Source organism: Microchirus variegatus, assembly GCF_963457635.1.
Source record: "Microchirus variegatus genome assembly, chromosome: 15".
NCBI lineage: Eukaryota > Metazoa > Chordata > Actinopteri > Pleuronectiformes > Soleidae > Microchirus > Microchirus variegatus.
The window spans coordinates 13,688,699-13,712,185 of record NC_139816.1 but is presented as its reverse complement, the minus strand read 5'-3'; the positions used below and the strand labels follow the sequence as shown (position 1 = coordinate 13,712,185).

The 23,487-nt window shown below is 39.9% G+C and overlaps 1 protein-coding gene across 1 annotated transcript in view; it reads left to right on the top strand.

Moving 5' to 3' along the window:
- Nucleotides 1-21,720, top strand: part of mtrr (5-methyltetrahydrofolate-homocysteine methyltransferase reductase) — a 29,200-nt gene extending 7,480 nt beyond the window's left edge. Inside the window, exons 10-15 of the mRNA XM_083901994.1 lie at nucleotides 3,384-3,426; nucleotides 6,156-6,336; nucleotides 6,944-7,062; nucleotides 12,666-12,758; nucleotides 17,186-17,401; nucleotides 20,703-21,720. Of these exons, the coding sequence (XP_083758120.1) occupies nucleotides 3,384-3,426; nucleotides 6,156-6,336; nucleotides 6,944-7,062; nucleotides 12,666-12,758; nucleotides 17,186-17,401; nucleotides 20,703-20,847 (797 nt within the window). The 3' untranslated portion in view covers nucleotides 20,848-21,720. The remainder of the gene's footprint in view (nucleotides 1-3,383; nucleotides 3,427-6,155; nucleotides 6,337-6,943; nucleotides 7,063-12,665; nucleotides 12,759-17,185; nucleotides 17,402-20,702) is intronic.
- The last annotated feature ends 1,767 nt before the right edge of the window (nucleotides 21,721-23,487 follow it).

The following is a 23,487-nucleotide window of genomic DNA, read 5'->3' as shown; positions in this document are numbered from 1 at the left end:
GGGAGTACTGTCCACAAGGATCTTTTTTACTTCATCACAGGCTCAAATAAAATTGTACCAGTGTGCAGTTTTTTTTGTTTTTGTTTTACTTTGATTGTGACCTGTGGAAGAAAGCAAACTTAACTAAAGTAAAAAAAGAAATGCTTTGTTCCTTTGGAGAAGCATGACATTTTAAGTCAGGTGTCTTAAAAAGTATTCAAAATTGATAAATACATTTTGGGGAAATTAAGGCCCTTAAAAAATATTAAAGTCTTAATTGCGATTTCATGATGTATTACATTATGTCCATAGAGTTTGACTGCGAAAAGTATGAATGAATGTATTTATTTTCCTCCACCACGTTTGTTAAAAACAACGATGCACAGGCATGCTCGCCCTGCAAGATCGGCATCTTGCGACAGCGAACGCACTCCTCCTGACGTGAAATAATATCTGAAAATCGCACAAAATAAACTCCAAAATCGTGAATGCGTGAGTCAAAGTGTTACTTGTATTTTATTTTCATAAACCTTGCCTTTGTTTAATTTATTCCTTTCCAGCTTATGAGTTCCTTTGTATGGTTGTGCTCTATAGACTTAATTGCTTAAAATATGTGTTGCTGATTACAGCTTGAAGTGGCGATTAGGTCTTAAAATATTTAGCGAAGGTCTTGGAAAGGTCTTAAAAAGCTATTGAAATTAACTTCAGGATTCCTGCATAAACCCTGTAAATAAATTACCGTTTTTATTAATTTACGATTTAAAGCATACCTTGGAAAACATTCAAATGTTTTTTTTGTAGTAACCTCAAATTAGCATTTCTAGGCAATGATAAAAAAAATTAAAGAGAAAAACATCCCATTGAGAATTTCTCCTAATACTTTAAAGCTAACTAACAACCTCTTTAATTCCGTCTGCAGCCAAAGAAACATTCCATATATCATATCAAGACATACAACCACACTTCTATCTAATTTTTCCCCCACAAAAATTGTACCTCCGCTTATAAATTCTGACACAGAGACTTTTGAGATGGAATAGATTACACTGCTGAGCAGCATGATCGATGATACCCGCGAAAATGATCATTTCTGAAAAACATAGCAGGGACCCTGGGACTGTGTTTGTTTGGAACAGAAAACTTTTTTTTTTTTTTTTTAAATACATGTTTTAAAGTGTATCCTCGAGCCACTCTCTGCAACAAAATACATCTTGGAACTCAAAGGGTTTTAAAAGTGATATATCCTTTGTATCTCGCAGCAGTATCATGATGGCGCTCTGATGTGAGATGATGGATTGATTGTCTTGTGCTTCAAACATGCCGCGTACTGTACGTGTGATTGAAAAGCAGTAACTGGAGCACCGTGAGGCTGCAGAGGATTTAGTTTTTAAGTGTGTGACACGGTCTTCTCCTCGAGAGATTTATGTTTTCAATGAAGGATTGCAGAAGATCATGATTAATGATTATTCACTTGATGAAGCAAAAATATTTATCCTGACAGCAACAGGGCGGTTCACTTACTGCCCCTTTTAGAAATGTGGAAAATATGAATTACTCTTTTATCCGTTCTCCTGCAGCTAAGTCTTGTTTTTTTATGAATTATTTAAGAAATATCTTACATTGCATCGGAACATGTATATTGATTAAATCAAAGCAGGGCCAGTCTGTAATCTTAGCTCTTCAAGTAAAATTGTCCTGCCCTTCATTTCATCATCTTTTTTTCTTCTTCACCATTTATGAGCTCTTGAACTTGAGCTTTTCAAAATAGCTGAAGTTGGACTGTTATTATGCTTGGTTTTCTTGACAGAATTAACTCCATTATCAATGCATTGTTATATTCATATTATATATGTTATATATATTATATAGGATCGTTTCTGGTGGCAGCCTCTTGAACATGAGATTACACCTTTCTTTGTCACATACGGGAAAGAAATCGGCAAGTAAATCCAAATCGATCACAGACTTTAGTGTGTTTATTCTTAAATGTTAGAGCTATAGGTCTCCATGTAGTTTAATGCCAATGCTTCCTTATACAGGTCATACTCGAACATCATTTACCATAAACAGCACTCTATTTGTAGGATAGCATTGACCCTCTGATAAGGTTGGAAGCCATAATAAACAGCCAGTGTCTCATGGTCAGTTAGTCTTAGCAGGACAGAGGTAATGGGATCTACGATGCAAGTCAGTGCCATGTGAGGACATTTGAGTTTAAATACACCTTTCAAATAACAGCAGGCAGAGCAGGGGAGCATTGCACTCTGTTGTTTATTTGTGATTACACCTATAGCTCACCAAACTCCTGCAAGCGCTTCACTAGATTCTTTTTTTTTTTTTTATTATGGCCTTAATCAAAAATATCAAGGTGTAATCCTCTGGTAATACATTCACAGAACCAAAAGATAAGCACCACTAACAAACAGATATCCTTCTGTATTGCCTTCCAGATGCCATATGTTTATTTGCAAAATATAAAGGTTTTTACACCAAAATAGCAGTGCTTCAAGGCTAAATCTAAACAAAGTAAAGCTACACAGTGACCGTTACACCACTCATGACCTCTCAAAATGTGGTGTTTTCATGAAAAAATTGGTTGTTTTTGCAGAGCTTATATTTTCGGTTCAAAAGTCTTCTTTCAGAATTACTTCCAAGTGTTTCATGCATTCGTTTTTTGGAGAAAAAAAAAAATCTCAACTCTAAGAGACAAAGATAAAATGGATGTCAAAGTGTGGAGCTGCCTCACTCACACCCTAAGCTGTTAACATGTCAGAGAAATCCAGAAATAGAGGAGAGAGTAGATTCAGTCCAGCTGGTTTTGTCTTTCCAAGCAATTTAGCAGAAAAATGTGATGTGTTATTGTTAGGCCTCAGCTGGCACATATGGCGCGGCCTTACTTTCCCAGGTTCATCGATCATGAAAATACAAATAAAATGTAAGGGGATTGCATCGCGACTTTCAATCAAATCTAATCGTATATGGAGGTCACAGCCTTGCAAATTGCGCATCCTGTTGCTACAGCGTCAGAAGTTTTCTCGGACTGTTGTAAATGTGTGTCATTTCTCTTGATGTCCCCTCAAAGATGCAATACACAATGCACATTACCCAAAAGAGGGCACCTTCATGGCTGGCATTGAAATAAGGTCTGCGTAAGCAATCTGTTTCCTATAGTGGCTCCACATCTGGACACTTGGGATTCCATAACCCTGAGTTTGTAATTTCATAAATATAGAAGTGTGTCCTAGAAACAAGTGTAACCTGGGTGGGAGGATAGATTGGTAGGTAGGACGTCTCAACGGACGGAGATGACTTTCCCTTGTTATGTCTCCTGTATTTGACAGATGTCTGTGTAACAAAATCTTAGCGAGACAGCAGGATAATTGACAGTTGTGCTTGCCTTTCAGAGCATTTGCCGAAACTGCAGCCCAGGCCTTATTCAGCAGCCAGGTAAGGTGACAGGAGAATACGTGTGGAGGTTACATTTTGTACCACATACAATAAAACTGTGTTATTACAACGTCATGTGTTTGGAATCACAAGACTGCATCTGTATTATTCTTTTACACGAAGCCTGAAATCTCCCTGGTTTCTACTGGGGCTTCCAAGCTGCACAAGAAGTCTACATTATTTAAACCAAAGGCGTCATTCTGGACTTAAATAATCTATAAATCTGACCTTTAATCTAGTGATTCTAAATGGTGTTTGGATATGTAAATAGATTGAAAACTCTGTTATCTTTTATACTCAAAAACTACATTTCACTATTTATTAAAAAAAGTTATTTTACCATATGTAATAGTCGTGTAACTAAGTCACGGCTACCTAAAGCTGCAGTCAGTAAAATGCTCACGACTTCACTGACGGCAGCTTTAATGGGGAAAAATAAACGTCCCACTCATTTATCATACTTATTCGTCTTCTTCAGAATACGACTGTACTAATGAGAATATTTTTTTTTTATTGATGTCACTCAGTTCTTGTTAAAGATGCGACATTACAGTACATGCCACATATCATGCACTGTTTGCATCGTACTTGTTTTTGTTATGGGACATATTTTGCTCCTCCAAATTGTTTATTACTTGACGAGAGGAGTCAGGAGTGTGCATGATAAAATTTATATTGATCCCACAATATTGGCAGCTCAGACATTGCACGGCTCTACACTGGATTTTGCCAGCCCCTTCACAGCTGTGGATTAGGATTTCACATTATCTGACATTTGAGAGGTTTTTTGTTCCAAACTCCCAACAACCCCAAAAATCTTTATTGTTTGGCATTTTAATGTTTTAGATTATTGAAAAAAATGCCTAATTAAAATGTGTGTATATTTGACTGTCCAACCTTTGTCATGTATTCAAACGTGATCACACCAAGACAGACTCTCTGTATCTTGAAGGACCTTGAAAAAAACTCTTTACCGCTGAGAACACATCTTGTCCTAACACCTCTAACACTTAACTGTGTAGCTTGGTTGCACTTCTTTACCTGATCTCTGACCCTCACTCTGTGTATTTCACTGTCTCCTATTGTGCAGAAGCTTTGGTGTTGTCCCTCTATTGTACGTTGTTTGGGATAAAAGCGTACGCCAAATAAGTAAATGTAATTGACATGGATTCCATCTGTTACACCTTGTCCATATCCAATCGTTTTGCTTTGTTATACTATATAATACTATATACATATAGCTGTTTATTCCTGAATAAGCACAGTGATGAGGGAGTTTGAATGAATGGATTGTAAATATTGTATTGCCTTTAGCTAGTTGAGCTTAGTTTAAATAGACCCATGTGTTCGTTCTCTCCCCCCCCCCCCTCACTTAGTCAGTCATTGATTTGCTCTTCCTGTTAAGCTAGTGGCCATTAAATTTGCTTTAAAGCTCATGTGGAACAGCATCATCCAACGAAATGTCAAAACTTCTCCTCTCCTCTCATTAGTCCCTCACTTAGCTGCCTTTGTGTGTGTGTGTGTGTGTGTGTTTGTGCGCAGGGTTTTGGAGAACGAACAGGAGAGATGGTGGCTGTAGTTTATCAGATGGTGCAGAAACATTAGAGGCCTACATTATTGATGCTGTGGTCAATAGAGGTCTCCAGTGGCCCGCAGGAACTGCAGAGTGAAAGATGAGTGAGCAAGAGAAAGCTTCAGCCAACGGTGGAGACGGTGGAAGAGGGAGAGAAAGTTTTATCGAAGCAGGACGGACGGAAAGGAAATATTTTTTCTCCGTAGTAATCAGCAGTAGTAGAATGAAGATAAAAGTGATTCTTTTGTAGATGAGGTATTGCAACCAAGGTAACCCTTTATCCTTGCGGAAACAAATGAGTCCACATATTTGTAGAAGGAAGGAAAATAATTTATTGTGCTATACAGTATAATAGGCTGCCAGCTACAGAAGGTAGACCACACTGTATCTGTATCTGACCAACTGGAGTCACATGCTTTCAGAGTCCATGATAACTGAGCTGTTTTTCACATACACAGAAATAAGGAAAAAAATAGTTTATATAATAGAAAGCTACTCACTACGCTTGATTAAATTTACTTGAAGTTCAACAGACACATGATTGCGATAGATGAAAGTTGAACTAGTTTGTTAAAAGGAAAAATGAATGCTTGAAAGAAAAAAATCCTTTTAAAAATGATAGTATGTGTGGTGCTTCACCTTTAGAGTGGAAAAACATTTAGTAAATCAAAATTTGGGTAAGAACGTGCACCTTTTATTAAAAAAAAGATTTTGATGGCTACCGGATCAACAAAAGCCTCACAGAAAGTGAGAAAAATCCGCTCATCTGATTTTAATTTAGAAAACATCAAGGTCATGCGCCTATTTGTGATTGCAATTCATTCGCACGACTGTGTGCATCCTCACTACTTTGTTCAGCCGTTGAGATCGGGAATTTTTATTGACGTGATCTTTGTCTGAATAATTTGTAGCATTGTTTTCTTGTCTGGAAAATTTACCGCTCCTCGTAACGCTCGTGCCTCTCTGTACCCATCTGCTCTCCCTCTGCTTCTCTGTATTTTACTCAATTTCACACTTCATCTCTGTGAATCTTCCTGCTTGTCACCATTTGTGCGTGTGTCTCTCTCCCTCTCTCTCTCACTCTATCACACACACACATTGTTATATCACTGATGTCCTCCTCCATCTCAAACTCCGTGTGTTTCCCTCTCTGTAGCTCCTGTCTTAAGCACCCAGGAAAGCTGCATTTTGTCTTCAACGTGGTAGAGTTCCCAGCATGCTATGGGAGGCCTGCTGGGAAACGAGGCTTGTGTACCGGTTGGCTGTTTGACCTCATCAATCGTGGCCTGGTTTTCCCTGGGAAGGCTGAACGCTCTGACAGCCTGGCTCTGCCTACGGTAATGAGAACACTGGAACACAGAATGTGCAAATTCGTGAGCTTGTGGTTGACTTACATATTTCTAAGTGTTTAAATCTGCAAGTACAAGAGTTCACAGCTGCTCTTACGGTTGTACCCTCCCACTCACATGAGGAAAGAAAAGTACATACCTTTGTACACCTAACATTTATTATTCGAAATAGAAAAAAACTCTCGAGGTGGACGGCCCGTTCTCCTTCAACGGTGACAATCCAAAAAGTTATAGAATAAAAGAGAATAACACAAAATCATGCGGCCTTTGTTAATCAGGGCAATTCTTAGCCAATTGCATGTTTTGTCTCGTCTGGAAACACAATTTTAATGTATGAGATGCTAAAACAGAAAAAGCTTTAGGCCACTTCAGTGTGGTTGATTAAAAAATATATAATTTAAATTAAAGCATGTAAATCCGCTCCTCCACCGGAGTCTCTACGGGTTCCATTTGGAGCTCACAAGTTTTCTCATTAGTATGTCTTGAAATGTATAAGTAGATCAATTAATAGATTGCTTGGTCCAATGTGATTCCTCAGCATTGTTGTTAATTACTCTCATTATTTATATGCTCTCTAATGGCCTCTGACCCCTAGATCCATGTGAGTCTGAGACGCAATTGCTCCTTCAGGCCTCCCTCTGATTTGTCAGTGCCCTTCATCATGGTTGGACCAGGTACAGGGGTGGCCCCCTTCGTTGGTTTCCTCCAGCAAAGGTATTTGCAAATTAAACAGTGTATTTATTTTGCTAACTCACACCATAACGTGACTTTTTTTTTTGGTTGACGTCTGTCTGTCCCATTAATTTGGACTCATGGATGAACTAATCTGATCTTGGAAGGTAAAGGTCTTGGTCACTGCCAATGTGATATCTCAGGAAAACTATGTGGGAATCCTTTAACTTTTCGCTCACACATTCACTCAGACTCACACGGATTAAACGCACAGTATGTGAATTCTGCCGCAAGATAAAATAACCTAGTTTTTTTGGGAAGCACCGTGACATTCTTATCTCGTTTGGTTTCACTGTGCATTTGTGATCCATTAATGACAAATACACACAATAAAATTACAAAAACACACACTGACTTATATTTTTGACAAATATTTTTCATAGGAAAACATGCATATTTCCATGGATTCAAAAAGTGTCGTAAACACTTTGGCTAATGCAACAGTTGTTGTTTTTAGAAATAATGCAGAAATATTTTTACTGCTTAGAATTTGGGGGCAAGATCAATGTCACGGTGGCCTCATAATCCGTGTTTTAGGCCTCCTGAACATCACACTCCCACAGATAATTCCATCTTAATTTCTTACACCGCAATAATGAATATTTATAATGTTCAGGTGATTTGTGTGGACTGCACACCATCTTAGGATATTTCCATGTAATCAGCAAAAAGCAATTAAAAAAGGACTTGCTCAGAGTCGCCTATAAACCCCACGTTATACACGTCTTATAAGACAAAATTAATCTCGCGGCAAGCTCTGTGATTACGTCGGGTGATTATTTCAGATGCATCTCAGCAGTGAAGGAGAAAAAAAGATCCTCTCCACTATACACTCGTATGACTTGATATGATATGAACAGCGAGGAGTCAAGGCATCACATGGAGTGTTATTGATTTGATGGCATAAGGTTTAGAAGGCAGTGGCCACGTTGTTGGTGTAAATCATTGCTTGTAATTGCTGATGAGCTGCTGTTGTGATATCGATCGTTAGTGCAGTGTGTGATAGCGCTCTACAGTTAGTTTAACCGTGGCAGCGAATACTTGAGTGGGTTCAGAAAAAAATGTGATATTTAGTGGAATTTTTCTGAGGGTTTTGAATTGAAGGGTAAATCAACATTTCATGAAGATAACTTTTCTAGAAGATTAATGCGACCAAAGCCCATTTGTTGAAGCAGGCCCCCTTTAGCCACTGCGACTTGTCAGAAAGCGGAGTGAACCTTTTTAGTCAGAGTGACACGTCTGACTCATGGGCGGCTTTGTATAAATGAGGTTGTGCCCCAGTCAACTCCAATTGTCTGTAAATCCCCTGAACGTCTATTCTGGTGTGGCGGGTGGCGTTGGTGTGTGATTGCATCAGCATCAGCTGAAGGGACGGCGTTGGTGGAAGAGAAAGCGTCTGAGAAAGCGTGGCCTTCTGGGGAGAGAGGGAGAGAGGGAGGGGTTTGCAGCATCAGGACGCACATGATTGGACTGACCTGGTCACATCTCTTGCAGACAGAGCGCTCTTATATTGATGAAATTTGAGCCAGAGATACACTGGTCAAGTGTGAGGCCGTGATATGAATCTATCTTACTTTAATCCTTTCATTTTACAATACACATTTAAGTATTTTGTTATCACTTCTGTCCACGTTTATCAGTGGCCTTGACAGATGTTTGAAAGGTCTTTTTTTTTTCTCCATAATACAACTCCAACCAAGTAAAGGCCAGTATAATGTACGTTTATGTTACCGTATTTTTCAAAAGTTTCATGGCATACAACTTTTTTTGAGTGAGTGGCCGAGCAAGCGAGGGAGTGCTGCAGGTGTGTGAATGTAACTTCTTAGTACTCCAAGACGTATTTTCTACTAGGGTGGTGAAGTAAATTGCTTGTTTTGCTGCCTCCAGCAACAACGTAAGCCTGACAACATTTGCAGTGAATTGTTGTATGGTCTGCGTCAGACTTTGTAAATTCAAAAAAACTTCCCAACAACAAGACACTGCTCCACTGTGTTCTTCTGTTTTAGTTTTTTTGCCACTTAGCAAATGCTCCTACTACCACAACTACTTCGTCAACTAAGCCTTCAGCATGTGTTATGGTGTCGCAGTAGTAAAAATGATCCCCTGTCGAACAGTGTTGCCACGACATTCTGTTAATTATATACTGGTCTTGCGATTTCTGATAAATTCAAATCATAAAAAACTATTTAATACCGGTTTTCAGAATAAACTGGTAGAGCACCTGGCCAGCACTACTCTAATCTTTAATAAAACATCTCCTCAAAAGCTCAGTGTGTTATAACTAGATGGTTTTAATAAAGTCTTTTATATACTTTTAATAATATTTTTCTGTTTATTTCAAGTGGCTCTGTACTGTTAAGAGTATAAACTGGAGAAATCAGTTCCCTCTCTCTTCCTGTTCCCCGTCAGCTGCGCGTTTTTGAAGGACAGTTGTGCAGAATCCGACTTGTGATTCCATACAAATCTTCAGCGGATGACGCTGTGTTCTTACAGAAGATAACAATCACAAGTTTGTCAACAGGACGCCGCATTTGCCTCGAGCTCTGTGAAGGGCCCTATTAGCAACAAAACAACATGGGGACACTTTGATCTTTCTACCTCTCTATTTTCCTCCCCCACTGTTAATCGATGGCTGTTTTCAGCAGCATCTTGTATGAGTTTGTAGTGTGGTAACAAGTAAAAGAAGGTCAGGAGCTCACTTGGCGGTACGAGGAGGTTTTAATAAGCCCCCCCAGTATCCTGGTATTGATTTCTGTAGTTTGCGTGGAAGGATTTTATGGAGAATGTAATTTTCAGTGTCTTTCTTTTTAGCTTGGAGCCAAGACAGTTAAACAAATATTGTATTTTAATGGAATTGTTGGCCTTTATCTTCTAAGCACCTTCTAAACACACTTTTTCTTTTGGGAAAAAAAATGTTTGCTCAGTTTATTACTTAGGTGTGCCAATAGGCATTTATTATGATTACTTTTATTAAAAGTTGTGTGTGGACAAATTTCGAGCCCAACGAGACAACTGATTACAATCAAGTCACTCCATCACTTGACAAGCTCAACTTTGTCTTGTATTTTTGAATCATCTTGAGCTGTCGTTTTTTTGTTTGTTGTATTTTTATGCCATGAGAGCCTCGCAGCACCACTTGCACTGAGCCGCAACGAAAACTGATAAAACAAATGAGATAATTGTGATGTTTACCAAGTCTTTTACCTCAGCTTCCTCTCACAGTTTCTCCCTCCTGCTGATTATCTCAATGGCTCTGAGAGGCAAACGCCTCTGATTTCAACCCCAAATGGAGTGCTCTGTAGATGCTGGCTTCCCCCTGGGACTGTGTTGCAGGCGGTTTTAGTGTGGGTTTGTGATGTGATGTGATTTGTATTCAGGGAAAGGCGCCGGTGTGATCTACTCAGAATGGAATCCAGGTTTTTCATATTGGTATTGATTCCTTTAGGGCAGACGGCAAGAGGAGAGAGACGCTCGCACTAAAATGAGTTTACTTGAGGCTGTCTGCAGATCAGAAGAATCTTGTGCAGGATGCTAATGGATGGGATCTGAGGGTTTGGAGCTTTGTTAGCAGGTCCCATTCATGGACACAAACTTCAAACTACTTTCATCTCAAAAGCATTATTTAAAGATTTTTTTCTTTTAATTAGTCAGTCAACTTTTCATCTAATTGATGGAGAGCAAAGCCTTGTTTTTTGTGTTTACTGTAAGGCTGCAACTTATGATTATTGTCATAATTGATTAATCTCTCAATTCATTTCCTACTGTGAGGAGTCACTTGGTCCTCAAAATGTCAGAAAATGTTGAAAAAAATCAATAATTCCCAAACCTCAAAATGATGTAATTCTAAAAACGTCTTGTCCACAAACCAAAAATCAGTTTTAATGATTTCTTTGTTATTTTATGGAGCAAGGAAACCAGAAAATATTCACATTTAAGAAGCTGAAAACTCAGAGAGCTTATTTTAATTATTAATGTATTATTATTAACTGACAATTCATCTAGTGTTCATATTTGTATGGTAATGTCTTATAATGGGGGGTTATTTTAGGTTAATACATCTTAATTCAAATGTTATCCCTTATAGTTAATAACAATAAACTGTAATAAAGGTCAAGACTGTTACCAAAGAAAACTAGCACACTTCTTGGATATCTGTTTGACTAATTATACAAAGAACGGTTTCTGCTTTTGAATGTGGAAAATAACCCTTGACCCTTATTTGAAATATTTGGAAATTCAGACAAAATGGATTCCTTTCATTCTATTCCATATTGTCCTTGCACATGCTTAATCATTTTCTTTTCTGAGAACACCTTGCCAATATGAATTTTTATTGCTTTGGCTACTATGGAATGTCTTTTTTTTTTTTTTTTTGTTCCCACATGACATGGTAGTTCCACTTCACAATTTTGCCCCTCTTGGAAGGCATCCCTGTCCCCCGATGGGGCTTATCCCACGGCCTGTTAGTTGAGTCATGTTTGGGCTGTTCATTTATTTTTTGTGACAGAGTTGGAGAATTATGCCTTTGAAATGACTCGGCACAAATGTGTTGTTAACAGCTTCATAGTTCATAAATGTTCTAACATGACTGTATCGGACTGATATTGGTATTGGTAGATACTCGAGTTTGTAGTAGTAGTATTGTATTGGACACAAAAAAAGTGGTATCGTTAACTTAAATCTGAGTTAAGGAGAATTGTTTTGAAGCTGAACATGGGCCGCTGATGGTACTTGCCAATTTGAGTAAATTTAATTGTTAAGTTATGGAAAGTTAAAGAACATCACTACCAATGCACCAATTGAGTGTAGTCAAACCTAATTTTAACTTTCATCAAAGTTTTAACTTTTTGGAAAAATAAAGCATGTTTCGGTCTGTTCATGAATTGTAAACAGATGAACCCTAGATTATTTGGCACCAGCAGTGCAGCACAAAGGCCCTGGTCTCAGTGCCTCTCTGTAGTGTCCCTCAGGCCCCCCGTCGTGTTTGGTCACCCCTCTTCAAGACACGGTAAACAGATAATGTGGTGCGCTTTATAATGTCAGTTGACTGATGGCATCATGAAAGGTTGTGGGGTCAACTGTTATCTGGGAGAGAGCTGTCACCTTTGCAGCAGGTGTACAGCACAGATACCAGCGTCTTCAGAGCGGTTTTGTGCCACTGTATTGCCTTTGCCTACAAAGGATTCTGGGAGCTTTGCCAGACTCTCAAAGCTACAAGAGAAGTCACTTTTGCATGAACCGCCATTTCAAACAATCCACACACACACACACACACACACACACACACACACAACACATGCCCTTTTTTTTCATTTTCAGTTCCTGTTTATAGTGATGGGATCTATCCTTTTGTTGGGGTGAAATTTAATAATACAAATGATGTCCTTGCTGCAGCATGCACAGTCATTTTCATGCATTAGGCAATTGAGGCGCTTGGTGTTCTGCCGTTGCAAAAAAAAAAAGGCGCTTAATGGTGTCACTACTCTTCTTTAACCTCTGCCGCTAGAAAGGACTTCCTCTCTCCCATCTGGTCCGGTCGTCTGTTAGTATTGATTGACCACTAACATCCGTTGTTTGACTTTCAGGGAGAAGGAGAGGCAGGAGAAACCTGAGGCTGCGTTTGGCGAGACCTGGTTGTTCTTCGGTTGTCGCCACAGAGACAGGGACTACCTGTTCAGGTAAGTTTCTCCCTTCAGTATGATGGTCATACAAAAGTGCCACACTGCTATGTATTCTCATATGCAGCTTTTGGTTTTTCCATTACAATAAAGTACCCACTCAAAGTGGGCGGAGTCATCACAACATGGCTGCAACTAGTGCAGGGTTTCTCACTCGTGGTCCTGGGGAGCCACTGTCCTGCATGTTTTAGGTGTTTTCCCTGCTCCAACACACCTGATACAAATAAATGGGTCATTGTCAGGCTTCAGCAGAGCTTACTGACGAGCTGACCATTTGAATCAGGTGTGTGACAGTGGCTCCCCACGACCACGAGTGAGAAACCCTGAACCAGTGAGTAGTAGCTTGTTTTCGAATGTACTGAATCATTAGAATCAGTACATTAAAAAGATTTGCTCGATACTTCCTGCATGACTGGAGCACAGACTTCGTCTGACACAGTCACTGAACTGAGATACAATCACAGACTTTGAGCAGTGTTTTCGCTAAATACATTAGACATTTCCGTGCTAAATGTTGGAGATTAACACAAGTTTTCAGGATTTTTAAGTCTTTTTTATTAGATCAAACAGTTCGTTTTGATTCTTGTGTCCGACGTCGCGCTCACACCTCTTCCAGTGACGACACTGGACGACACATGGCAGTCTGTTGACATCACGCATAGTATCAGCTCACCTCACTTGGGACCTTGCCAGAGCAGGTACTAAACAAAGTACCAGGTACCATGTACTTTTGCTAAAGGAAAAGCAAAATAATTGAGTCGAGTTGCGCTGGCACCATGTACTGGAAAAGCGCCTGCCACCTGCCTCGTACCTTTTTTCGTTTTTATGTAAATCTGTGACCTGCATAATGTACAGTGCTTAACAAATGTATTTTTTACAACTAAAAATGTTATTGTTATTTATTTGGCAACTAACAAACTGAATTCACCTTTTTAACCCCACATTTGGGCCCAGCTCACTGGGCTTCTTTCTCTGAGAGGCCAGATATTAATCAAGCATAACATTCAACCATTAAAGCTCATTTTTGTCTGTTCAGGCATACAAGTAAATAACTATAATTTGACATCTTAATCGAGAAATAATCACGCGCTTTTGTTATTTTTTCAGCGTTTTTTGTGAAACGGTCAATTCGAAAATTCATGGACAACAACAATAGTAATTATGTTTTAGCATGTAGATTTTGCACAATCAAAAGTCTAACAATCAGGAATTCTTTCATGTCAATTTTGTTTTCATTAGAAACTGTTTAAGGTTACCATTTAGCCTTCTTGTGATAAGATTTTGTTTTGCTGTAATTGCTGTAGTTACGGGTCAAACGACTACATATAACGTTAAAAGATGTCACAGAGAGTTACTCTAATCGGCCACACTTTGTTTTTGACTACGAGTCCTTTAAGGAATAACTCATAGTTTTGAATGATGTAACAGATGGTTAAGAACATCGGACATACCCTGCTCTGCCATCACATTAAAACCAGTTACCTGTTATATTGTTATGGTTGATCGCTGTGTCGAAAAAGCTCTAAAGTGTTCAGTTTGCTTCTCCGAGCTTGTTTTAGGATTTTTCAGCTTATTGTTTTTTTTTTTTTTTTTTTACAATCCGCAGCTTGCTTGTTCTGCTGCCACTCTCATCAGGGCCGTTTCCAGTTGCAGTAGGCAGCTACCCAGCATCAAACAGCAGACTAATGGTCAACGTTTAGAAGCATTTAGCAGCTAAAGCACTCAAATTTTCCTCAGGAGTGAGTGACAGAGACAGAACCAGCGAAAAAAAGTGAATTTCAGACTTGAATTTGTCAGGTCCAAATGAGTGTGTAAACTGCTTCTGTCACTTGGTTACATCAACTTAAAACAGATAACAGCCTGAAATGTTAACATTTCAATAATAATACTGTACATTTCTAAGTGACATTCTTTAAATTTTACTTAATGGTGCTGACAAATAACCCTAAACAGACACAAAAACAGGGCACAAAAAGATGCAGATTTGCATCAGATACAGTAAAATGTTCCTGAACCACAATCCTATGTTTTTTTTTTTTTCCATGTAGAGGTTTTGGATTAATGCTTAACATTGACACAAGGTTGTATTCTAAACAGTGGCTATCTTTGTTTTCTAGGTCCTGTGTGTCTGGGGGAGATGTTAGAATATAAAAGTCAATATTGGGCAGGGAGATCATTTTCATTAGAATAATAATTTGTGAATATCATCAAGGTTCTCATCTCAAATTTTTACTCGTAGTATTGGATGGAAATGTTATCCACCTAAATATTTTACTACCTGTCATGAATTGATGCACTATGAACTGACATCACCCAGCGAGTGAATCTTTTCTCTGATCAGTTTGCTTTGGCTTTACTCTCTCCCGAGTGCATAATCGATTCTTTTTGGTGTATCAGTAGCACGCGTGTACTTAATGCTGAGACACTGATCGAATTCTTTTGCAGAATTAAATAGTGCGAATGGAATGGATTAGCATTGGTAATCACACAAGAATAGATCACAGAGGATGTAGTTTGCTCCCCTCTGTGCCCTCTATCCCTTAGTTAAATACCAGCTCACAGCCAGGTAGTAGGCAGAGTTTGTTCACAGTGTGGGCTTCTCTGATGAACACCCCCACAGTGTTGACCAGAGCAATTAGTGTGTGTTTTATGAGCCACCTGTGAAGAGCTGTACTTAATTTAAATAGGTTAGCAGAATGAGAACAACATACCTGCCTGGATTCATCTCTGCTGGATTTAAGTGCAATTTGATGTCACGTTGCCTTGGAATAGAGAAATCTGCGGCGCTTAGTTATCACTACTTTTCAGTGTCCCAGATTTTTTAGAATAAAAAAAAAAAAAAGAGTTCATAAGTAGGAGTTCAAATTTGAACTCGCACAAATGGGTTTTTTGGTGCTTATAAATATTACAAACTGTCAAGGCAGGATGTGCCCAAAGTTCAGATCTTGTTATGAATTTTCCACCAGCGAAAAACAAACAAAGCTCTGCGAGCCGCCTCAATCACCCGCAGCACTCAAACATCCCTGTGAGAGGCTGATGCCAATCTGGTTGCTTGTCACATCAAACTCATCCTCCTCCTTTCCCCTGCTCAGCACTTATTCTCCTCCCCTCCCTCCGATTTCCTAGCCACTTTATGGCAGGCGATTTCATGCTGTAGGGGAGAATGTGTCTGGTGGGTTCACGTGAGGGTCCGGGATATTGCCACAGGCTCTGTGTGTGTGGATGTTCAGAGGCGCCTGGGAACTATTGACTGCTGCTTTGAGTCAACTGTCCCCTCCAGTTTCTGCTCATATGGTTATTAGTGAATCATGATTCCTATTCAGACCTCAAACAGCAGGACTCCACCACTTTTCTCCTTGTTTTTCTTGTTGTTGCTCTCGCGTTCAAACAGATTTTTACAATCACTCATCTCACTCAGGAGATCAAAATTCTTTTAATAGCGCTGTCTTCAATCGAAGGTTATTAGTGTCGAAGAAGCAGCAACTCTTCTCGGAGTAAAAGGACAACAGTACATTTCTCTAAATTTAGTATTCACACAGAACCATCATTTGTGTGTTCTGGATAAAAAACGTCATATTTTAGTCTTGGGGTTACTGCAACGCACATAGACCCCCTGAGGCGAAGACCTTCACCTACCGTCTTCAACTTGTTATGGGTGTGTTTGTTTGTGTGTATTTCACACATTTCGACTGCTTAGCTTTACACAAGATGCTCCGAGCCACAGTAAATCCGACTCCCTCACCTCCTTCCTCCCCCCTCCCTTGAAAAAACCACCCCAGGCCCTGTAAAAACACTGAACCAGAAGACAGAGCAGTTGGCAAGCAAAACCACAGATAGGAAGCAAGGTTATTCCAAACTGCAAGGCTGGGAGGATTGATTGTAAAAAGATGCTTATAACAGTGACTTGACCTTGCTTATGAAATCCATTTTTTTTTCCATTTTTTTTGCACTTTTCCTCGTTAAGCAAGACGTATTGGTTGTCTGATACTGTTTTGTTCAGCCCTCTTTTTTAGCCCATCAGACTTGTGCTTTATTGAGCTTGACAGGATTTTTGTGTGTGTGTGTTCGTAGGAAATATTGTGGGGTTGTATGTCTCGTAAGGTGGCCATGGCTATTGCTAAATATCTTAAGGGAATGTTGGAAATGAGGGATAAACAGTGAGAATGGAGTCAAATTATTTGGCATCGTTTTGGCTGAAGTTACCATGGTTATTTCTTGATAGATATGTTAATTTATTTATTTATGTATTTAATAAACCCACAAACTGATGCCCTCCCACAATGTTGAACTCATTCGCTGTTAAATTTCCCTTCTGACTGAAGATTTGAAATGACTCAATTACACCAGAATGTCAGTATAATCATTTGATTTTACAAAGTTTGGATGTAACTCTCTGATGTGTGTTTTTTTGTTTGTTTATTTACCAGAGAGGAGCTGGAGGACTTTGTGTCCAGCGGCGTCCTGAACCACCTCAAGGTGTGCTTCTCCAGAGATGAGCAGGAGCAGAAGGAGAAAGAGGAGGAGGAGGAGCAGGTCACCACCTCAACCACTCGACCCAGATATGTCCAACACGTCCTGCTGCATAACGGCCGATACGTCACAGATATCCTGCTCAAACAGAGCGGTTGCCTCTATGTCTGCGGGTAAGAGTGACAAAAACATTTGTCTTTTGTGAGATGTTTTCTCCTGCCATTTTTCACGCGTTCCGTTATCCACCTGACACAGTTGTGTCATGTTCTGGCTTGTTTGTGTTCAGATACTATATATATATATCAAATAGGGTTTTTGTAGTTTACAGAAATCTTATATTTGACTGTGCACGGAAGAGCTCATTACACTGACTGTAAAATAATGAGCCATTCTTTATATCAACCAACAGGCTGACTGTCAAATAATGAGCCAGTCTTTATATCCACCAACAGACTGACTGCAGGAGCCTCTTGAAATAGAATATCTATGCTATGAAAGGGTTTTGGCCAAACTAACACTGAAATGTAGTACAATACATTACACAATACAGTTAACATAGACAAGGAAATAGAAAGCATTAAGTGCTTCAACATTTAACGGATAAGGGTTACGATTAAATGTATTTCTATTACAGTCAACAAATCCCATGAAAAGCCTCACAGGTATCGTGTGCATATTCAGATCTTATTCTTCTGTGCCACTGAGCGCGATTGTTATAGAAAGTCTATTATATTAAATATCAGTGTCTCACACCATTGCACTCATTGATAGGATCTGTATAATAAAAAAAAGTATGGGCACTGTTGTCTATTTAGAAACAGCTTCACAGACTAATAATACTTCTGGAGTAGTTACTGTAAAACAAGACACTAGTGTGCAGGTACTTTGTTGACTTGTTGTGCCGCAGAACATAATCTCCCAGCAGTTCTTTGAGAACTTCACAGTGTGATTGATTGGAATTAATGTCCGATGACATCAGGGGTATCGACTGATGGCGAGTCAGTGAGCGGCACAAACCACCACAGGTGATTGGCAGTGCAGATGTGGCACGTGCTTTGTAATTCTAAGGCGGAAATGAGAGGCTGCATTGAATGTGACAGTCTGGAGCCTTCACTGCAGGAGCTGCAAGATGGGACAGAGAGACCTGAATGAACTTTCATGTGTCACACACACACACACACACACACACACACACACACACACACACACACACACACACACACACACACACACACACACACACCACCTCGACTTCTCAGCCCATCTGAGTTTCTACAGGGTTGATAAAATGAACTGACAGCCTTTCACAGGAGCTGAAAGAAAAGTAAGAAGGGAGAAACCCTGGATAATAATGTGGCCTGAATATTTCCTCAACCAAGGACAGAGTGCAAATTGAAAACGGCAAAAAAAAATAATATGGCAAACTAATTTTCCGAGCCTGCACAACAGCCTGCACCTCACGTGAACCCCTTTCCAGACATGATGAAATTGATCACTGTTAAGAATCTGTTAATACTGATGCACTGTTAATAGTATTTGGAAGTTAATGAAGCTTAATTGCATAGATGAACAAGCTAAAGACACATGCAACACTTGTAATCAGTTCTACCTTTTAAAGCGGTCACTTTCATGAAGCATGCATTTGAATATTGCGTTTTTGAATCCCTGGTATGAAAGCAGTGTTTCCAAATGAAAGTTGTCTCGTGTCCAATTCCTGCTTCCTGAGCTCTGCCAAGAAACTTGAGTCACACACTTATTACACTACTTTACTGCAATCTACAAATACAGTTAAATAACCTTTTTGAGCTTAAATATAGAGTGTATTTCTGGTAATATAATTATGGTTATCAAAATAAATAACGGAAATGCTATTTCTAAGAGTTTATCACAAAAGATCAGGCTGGTTGAGCACTTGTAAAATAACCTTGCTCTAACCAGCAATCAACCCCCCTTTTTTGCCCTCTTTAGAATACATATTCTTGGTGACACACTTCGGTTCATTATCTAGATCTGCACTCTATATGTGCCTGACTTTTTCCATCGTGATCTCCGTTGCATTTCTTTTTCGAATAAATGCAAAAAAAACAACAACTGACAATCTGACAAAAAGGTAACATTTCCTCCTTGGATGAAGTAAATAACACTGAGTCATGACACAGCCACGCGGACTTTACCTACACATCTGCCAGTGAACATCTCTGTTTGGAAACTTGTGAAAAATATATAGTAGCTGTTGCTTGAGGCCGTGTTACAGGGGAGAATCATACTTGTGTATCCCTTATAGTTATAGTTTTCTAGGTATAAACAACACATTGCCGTCCCTACACTGATGCAACGTTTTGTACAGCTTGTAATATTTACAGCATGTATTGTATATACAGTGCCTTCCTCCTCCTGCTCCATAACGTAGCATATTGTTTTTCTGCCAGCGCAAAGACAACAAGGCGGTAAACACAGACATTTGTGCGTCAAGTCAAGTCATGTATATCGACATCTATACGTTTGCCAAATTACATTCTTTGTTTGCTTGGTCCCCAGTCACCGCCAGACATCCTCACTCACATTTCAGTAAATGATTTTCTTTAAAAAAACAAACAAAAAAAACATCCAAACTGTTTGAATTCTTCAGTAAAAAAATAAAAAAATAAATCACTGTTGGATGATGGATCTTCTCCAATATGCTGGAGCAGCAGCAGCAAGATAGAGATTTTAGCAATTTCCTCCTGAGATGCACTTCTGGACTGGCAGCAACAGCACTTGCTGGTTTTACAAAGTAGCAGTGTACAAGTATTGGGGCTTTTTTCCACTCCCCAGTTCCAGCACAGCACACGGTTTGGTATACTATACCTCCTCAATGTAGGTTGAGCCATCTTAGCACGGCTGCATGAAACTGCAACACACGCTGACTAGTGACTTGGAAAGCAGTTATTTTGGGTGTACGGAATCCGTTAATTAATGAATGAATGAATTAATAATTAATTAATTTGTTCAGTGCTGCTCCGTCTGACACAGTCACTGACCTGAAACAAGTCTGAAGCAGTTGTGATTTGGCAGTGCTGTCCCTAAATACACCAGACTCCTCCGTTAAATATTGAGATTGTAGACATTTCCGTGCTAAATGTTGGAGTCTTAAGGATTTTTAACGGATCTAGAGTTCGGCATTGTTCGGTTTGATTCTTATGTCGGACATCTTGCTCGTGACTCTTCCAGTGACGACACTCTCTGACCAATCAGTGGCCGGTGACGTCACATATGGTATAAACTCACAAAAAGTACCAGGTACAAGGTAGTATCACTAATAGAAAAGCAAAAAAAAAAGCATGCCCAGAAGAGCCGTGCTGGAACTGGGTTGTGGAAAAGCGCCATAAGCTTACACACATAATACACACAGTGTTGTCTCTACAAACACATATATAATTTGTATTCCCCCCGTTTTCCCTAATACTATATGGCTACTATTTCCACCTTCCCCAGGGATGCAAAGAACATGGCTAAGGATGTGAATGACACGCTGCTCGAGATCATCAAAGCGGAGCTTCACGTGGATCAATTGGAGGCCATGAAGACACTGGCAGGGCTGAGAGAGGAGAAACGCTACCTTCAGGACATCTGGGGTTGACAGCGGATGACCAGATGAGTGCACCTGAAGTATCCACTGAGCTTCTTTACAACAACAACGAAAAAAAAAAAAAAAACTGCACGCTCAGCTGTAACCTCTACTACCATAGCATCATTGATGCTGAAGCCTGGAGGTAGTTTACACCACCCAGTGCTACTGATACGGAGTGCAATGAAATGTTAGCCTGGGGTTCACTGCATCATCTTGGGCTTTGCTGTTTGAACAGAAATGACCTTGGTCAGGGCAGTAGTGTTGGAGATTGCTCCTGCAGTGTGAAAATGTGTGTTTTAGTGGAGAAAAAGCCGCCACTCGTCCTGCCTGGTTGGAACGCTTTAACTGCCGTCGACTGTGGATGGAGCGATTTTGACGAGGCCGAGGGCAGAATTTCACTCCAACCAAGATGGAAACAGCAATTTAAAGATTTTCAAACGCAGACACAAATTAGATTGTCATTCAGGGACACCATTTGTGTGTACGCCAAACCCATCTCACTGCCAGCTACAGCACATGCACAGTTTAACTCGACAAGTCAATATCTATGATATTTACTCCAAAAATACTGCAAAATAATTTGATTTGATTATTATGTTATCATCATTCATCTCATATAGTGTGGATATTGTTGACAATTTATCCTGTTGTGTTCAAGTATTTTAGATCCTGAAGAAATGGCAGACTGACTAAGTGACAAATAAAGTCACTGTTAATATTTTTCCATTACTCTGTGTCGAGTGTTGAATAAACAGGGCTTAAATCTCAATGATGATGCTCAGCTCTGACCAGAAGCAGTAAATCTTAACTTTCTATGCGTCTTCCATGATTCATCTGATAGTTAGTCCTGCACAACTGACTGAATTCTTAACTGTGGTTAAAACAAACACTAACAGCTCCATAGCTGATCAGAAATAATAATAAAAAAAAAACATTTCAGGATAAACCATTGTTGTCGACAGTTTGTCTTTTCTTTGTGCAGGCACAGGTGCACACGTGTGTTTGTGGGTGACCTTACGTACTCAATGTGTGTGATAGAGGACGATTTCCTTGCATGTTTGGGGGCTGGGGTGCAAATTACTTGGGAGATAATGAAACCTGATTGATTGAGGGTGATAGTTTTTATTTAAATTCCGAGATTATTTGATTGTTCAGGGTGACTTTGGCCAAAATAAGAAGGCGTTCTTTGCTAATTGAAGGCTTTACGCAGTGGGTCTCGCAGGACCCCAGAGAGAGGCTTCTCGGAATTAAATCTTCTAACAGCAGTCTTTTTATTTATCCTGCTTTAGGGAGGGGGAGAGGGAAAAAAAAAAACATGTTTACAACCTCTGCTGCGTGTGCCTCAGATGACACGCCATTTTTGCTACATATTTTTTTTTGGAGCCGAGCAAACAAAACACTCGCGGTCGCAGGAAACGAGCCCTGATGGTGAATAATTGGTTGAATACAGTGCTGTCAGAGGTAGAGCTGTCCTTGTGTACCTCCTCACCCTCATCTGTCGGGGTCCCACTGCCTCAACGAGTCACTAGAGCAGAGGAGGACAAAATCAAAATAATGATGCACCGCGTGCCTAACGGCTACACCAATCTCATCCAACACACACACATGCACACAATGTACTCTGTGGCTTCCTATCAGTGCAAGTTGGAGAAATTAAAAAAGTGGCAAGGAAAGTTTCATCAGAGTGTGATCATTACTAGTGAATAATTTAAGTGCCACAAAGTTCACTTTGAGCTGAACTACTATTATTTACCTCCCTTATTAACATGCCCTCGTCTCCGTTTAAAGAATGACCCAAACCCCAGGATGGAGAGCCTGCCAGCTGCTGATGTCACCCTGTCCACTAACCCACCGAGGCCTGATGAAGTTTCAAATTATATTCTCATAATTAAAAAGAGGTTTTTTTCTTTCTTTTTCTTCCCCTTTTTTGTCGCGCAGTGAGAGCGAAAGACGAGAGCAGACGAGACGGTTGTGAATAAATCAGAGCGCTGGAGGTCAGCACAACCCGCAGAACGGCAGCACCTCCGTGATGAATGTCCCCAGTTAAGAATGCCTTAAATGATGCAGAAAGATGTGTGCTGAAGGTGATTACTGTTATTACGGGGTGTGTTGAATGGCTCAGGTGCGGAGATACGCTTTATCTCAATGAGCTTGGAGATTGCAGAAAGAGCCTGTCTAACTTTTTGGCCTCTTTGTGCAGAAAGTGATGATGGTGATGATGAGAGGAAGTGGAACCTTCCGACACTTCGGCTGTGAAAGGAGTGCGCCTTAATTAGGCAAATGACAATATGTCTCTGTAATTTGGCTCAGGTTTGTTGGCACTTGGTGGGCCACGGTGGTGGGAAACAATCCTCGTGAAGTCACTTCAGATTAATTATTCTTGCTTAGAGGTGTATCTGGGTATGTGTTTTCTGCTGAGGTAGGAGCAGTGATAATAATCTATATTTCCTATATGCTCACCCCTGGCTATTATTTCTCGTTCAACCGAGGATGGAACTCAATCAGAGGTGCTAATAAATAAATTAATGATGCTTGTTCCACTTCTGTCGCCGTGGCCGAGGATTTCATTCAGTTTGAAGCCTGTCATCGACTCTGGAGGAGTCTTTGTGCAGCAGTGCAGTCAGCAGAAACCCAACATCTTCTCTAGGT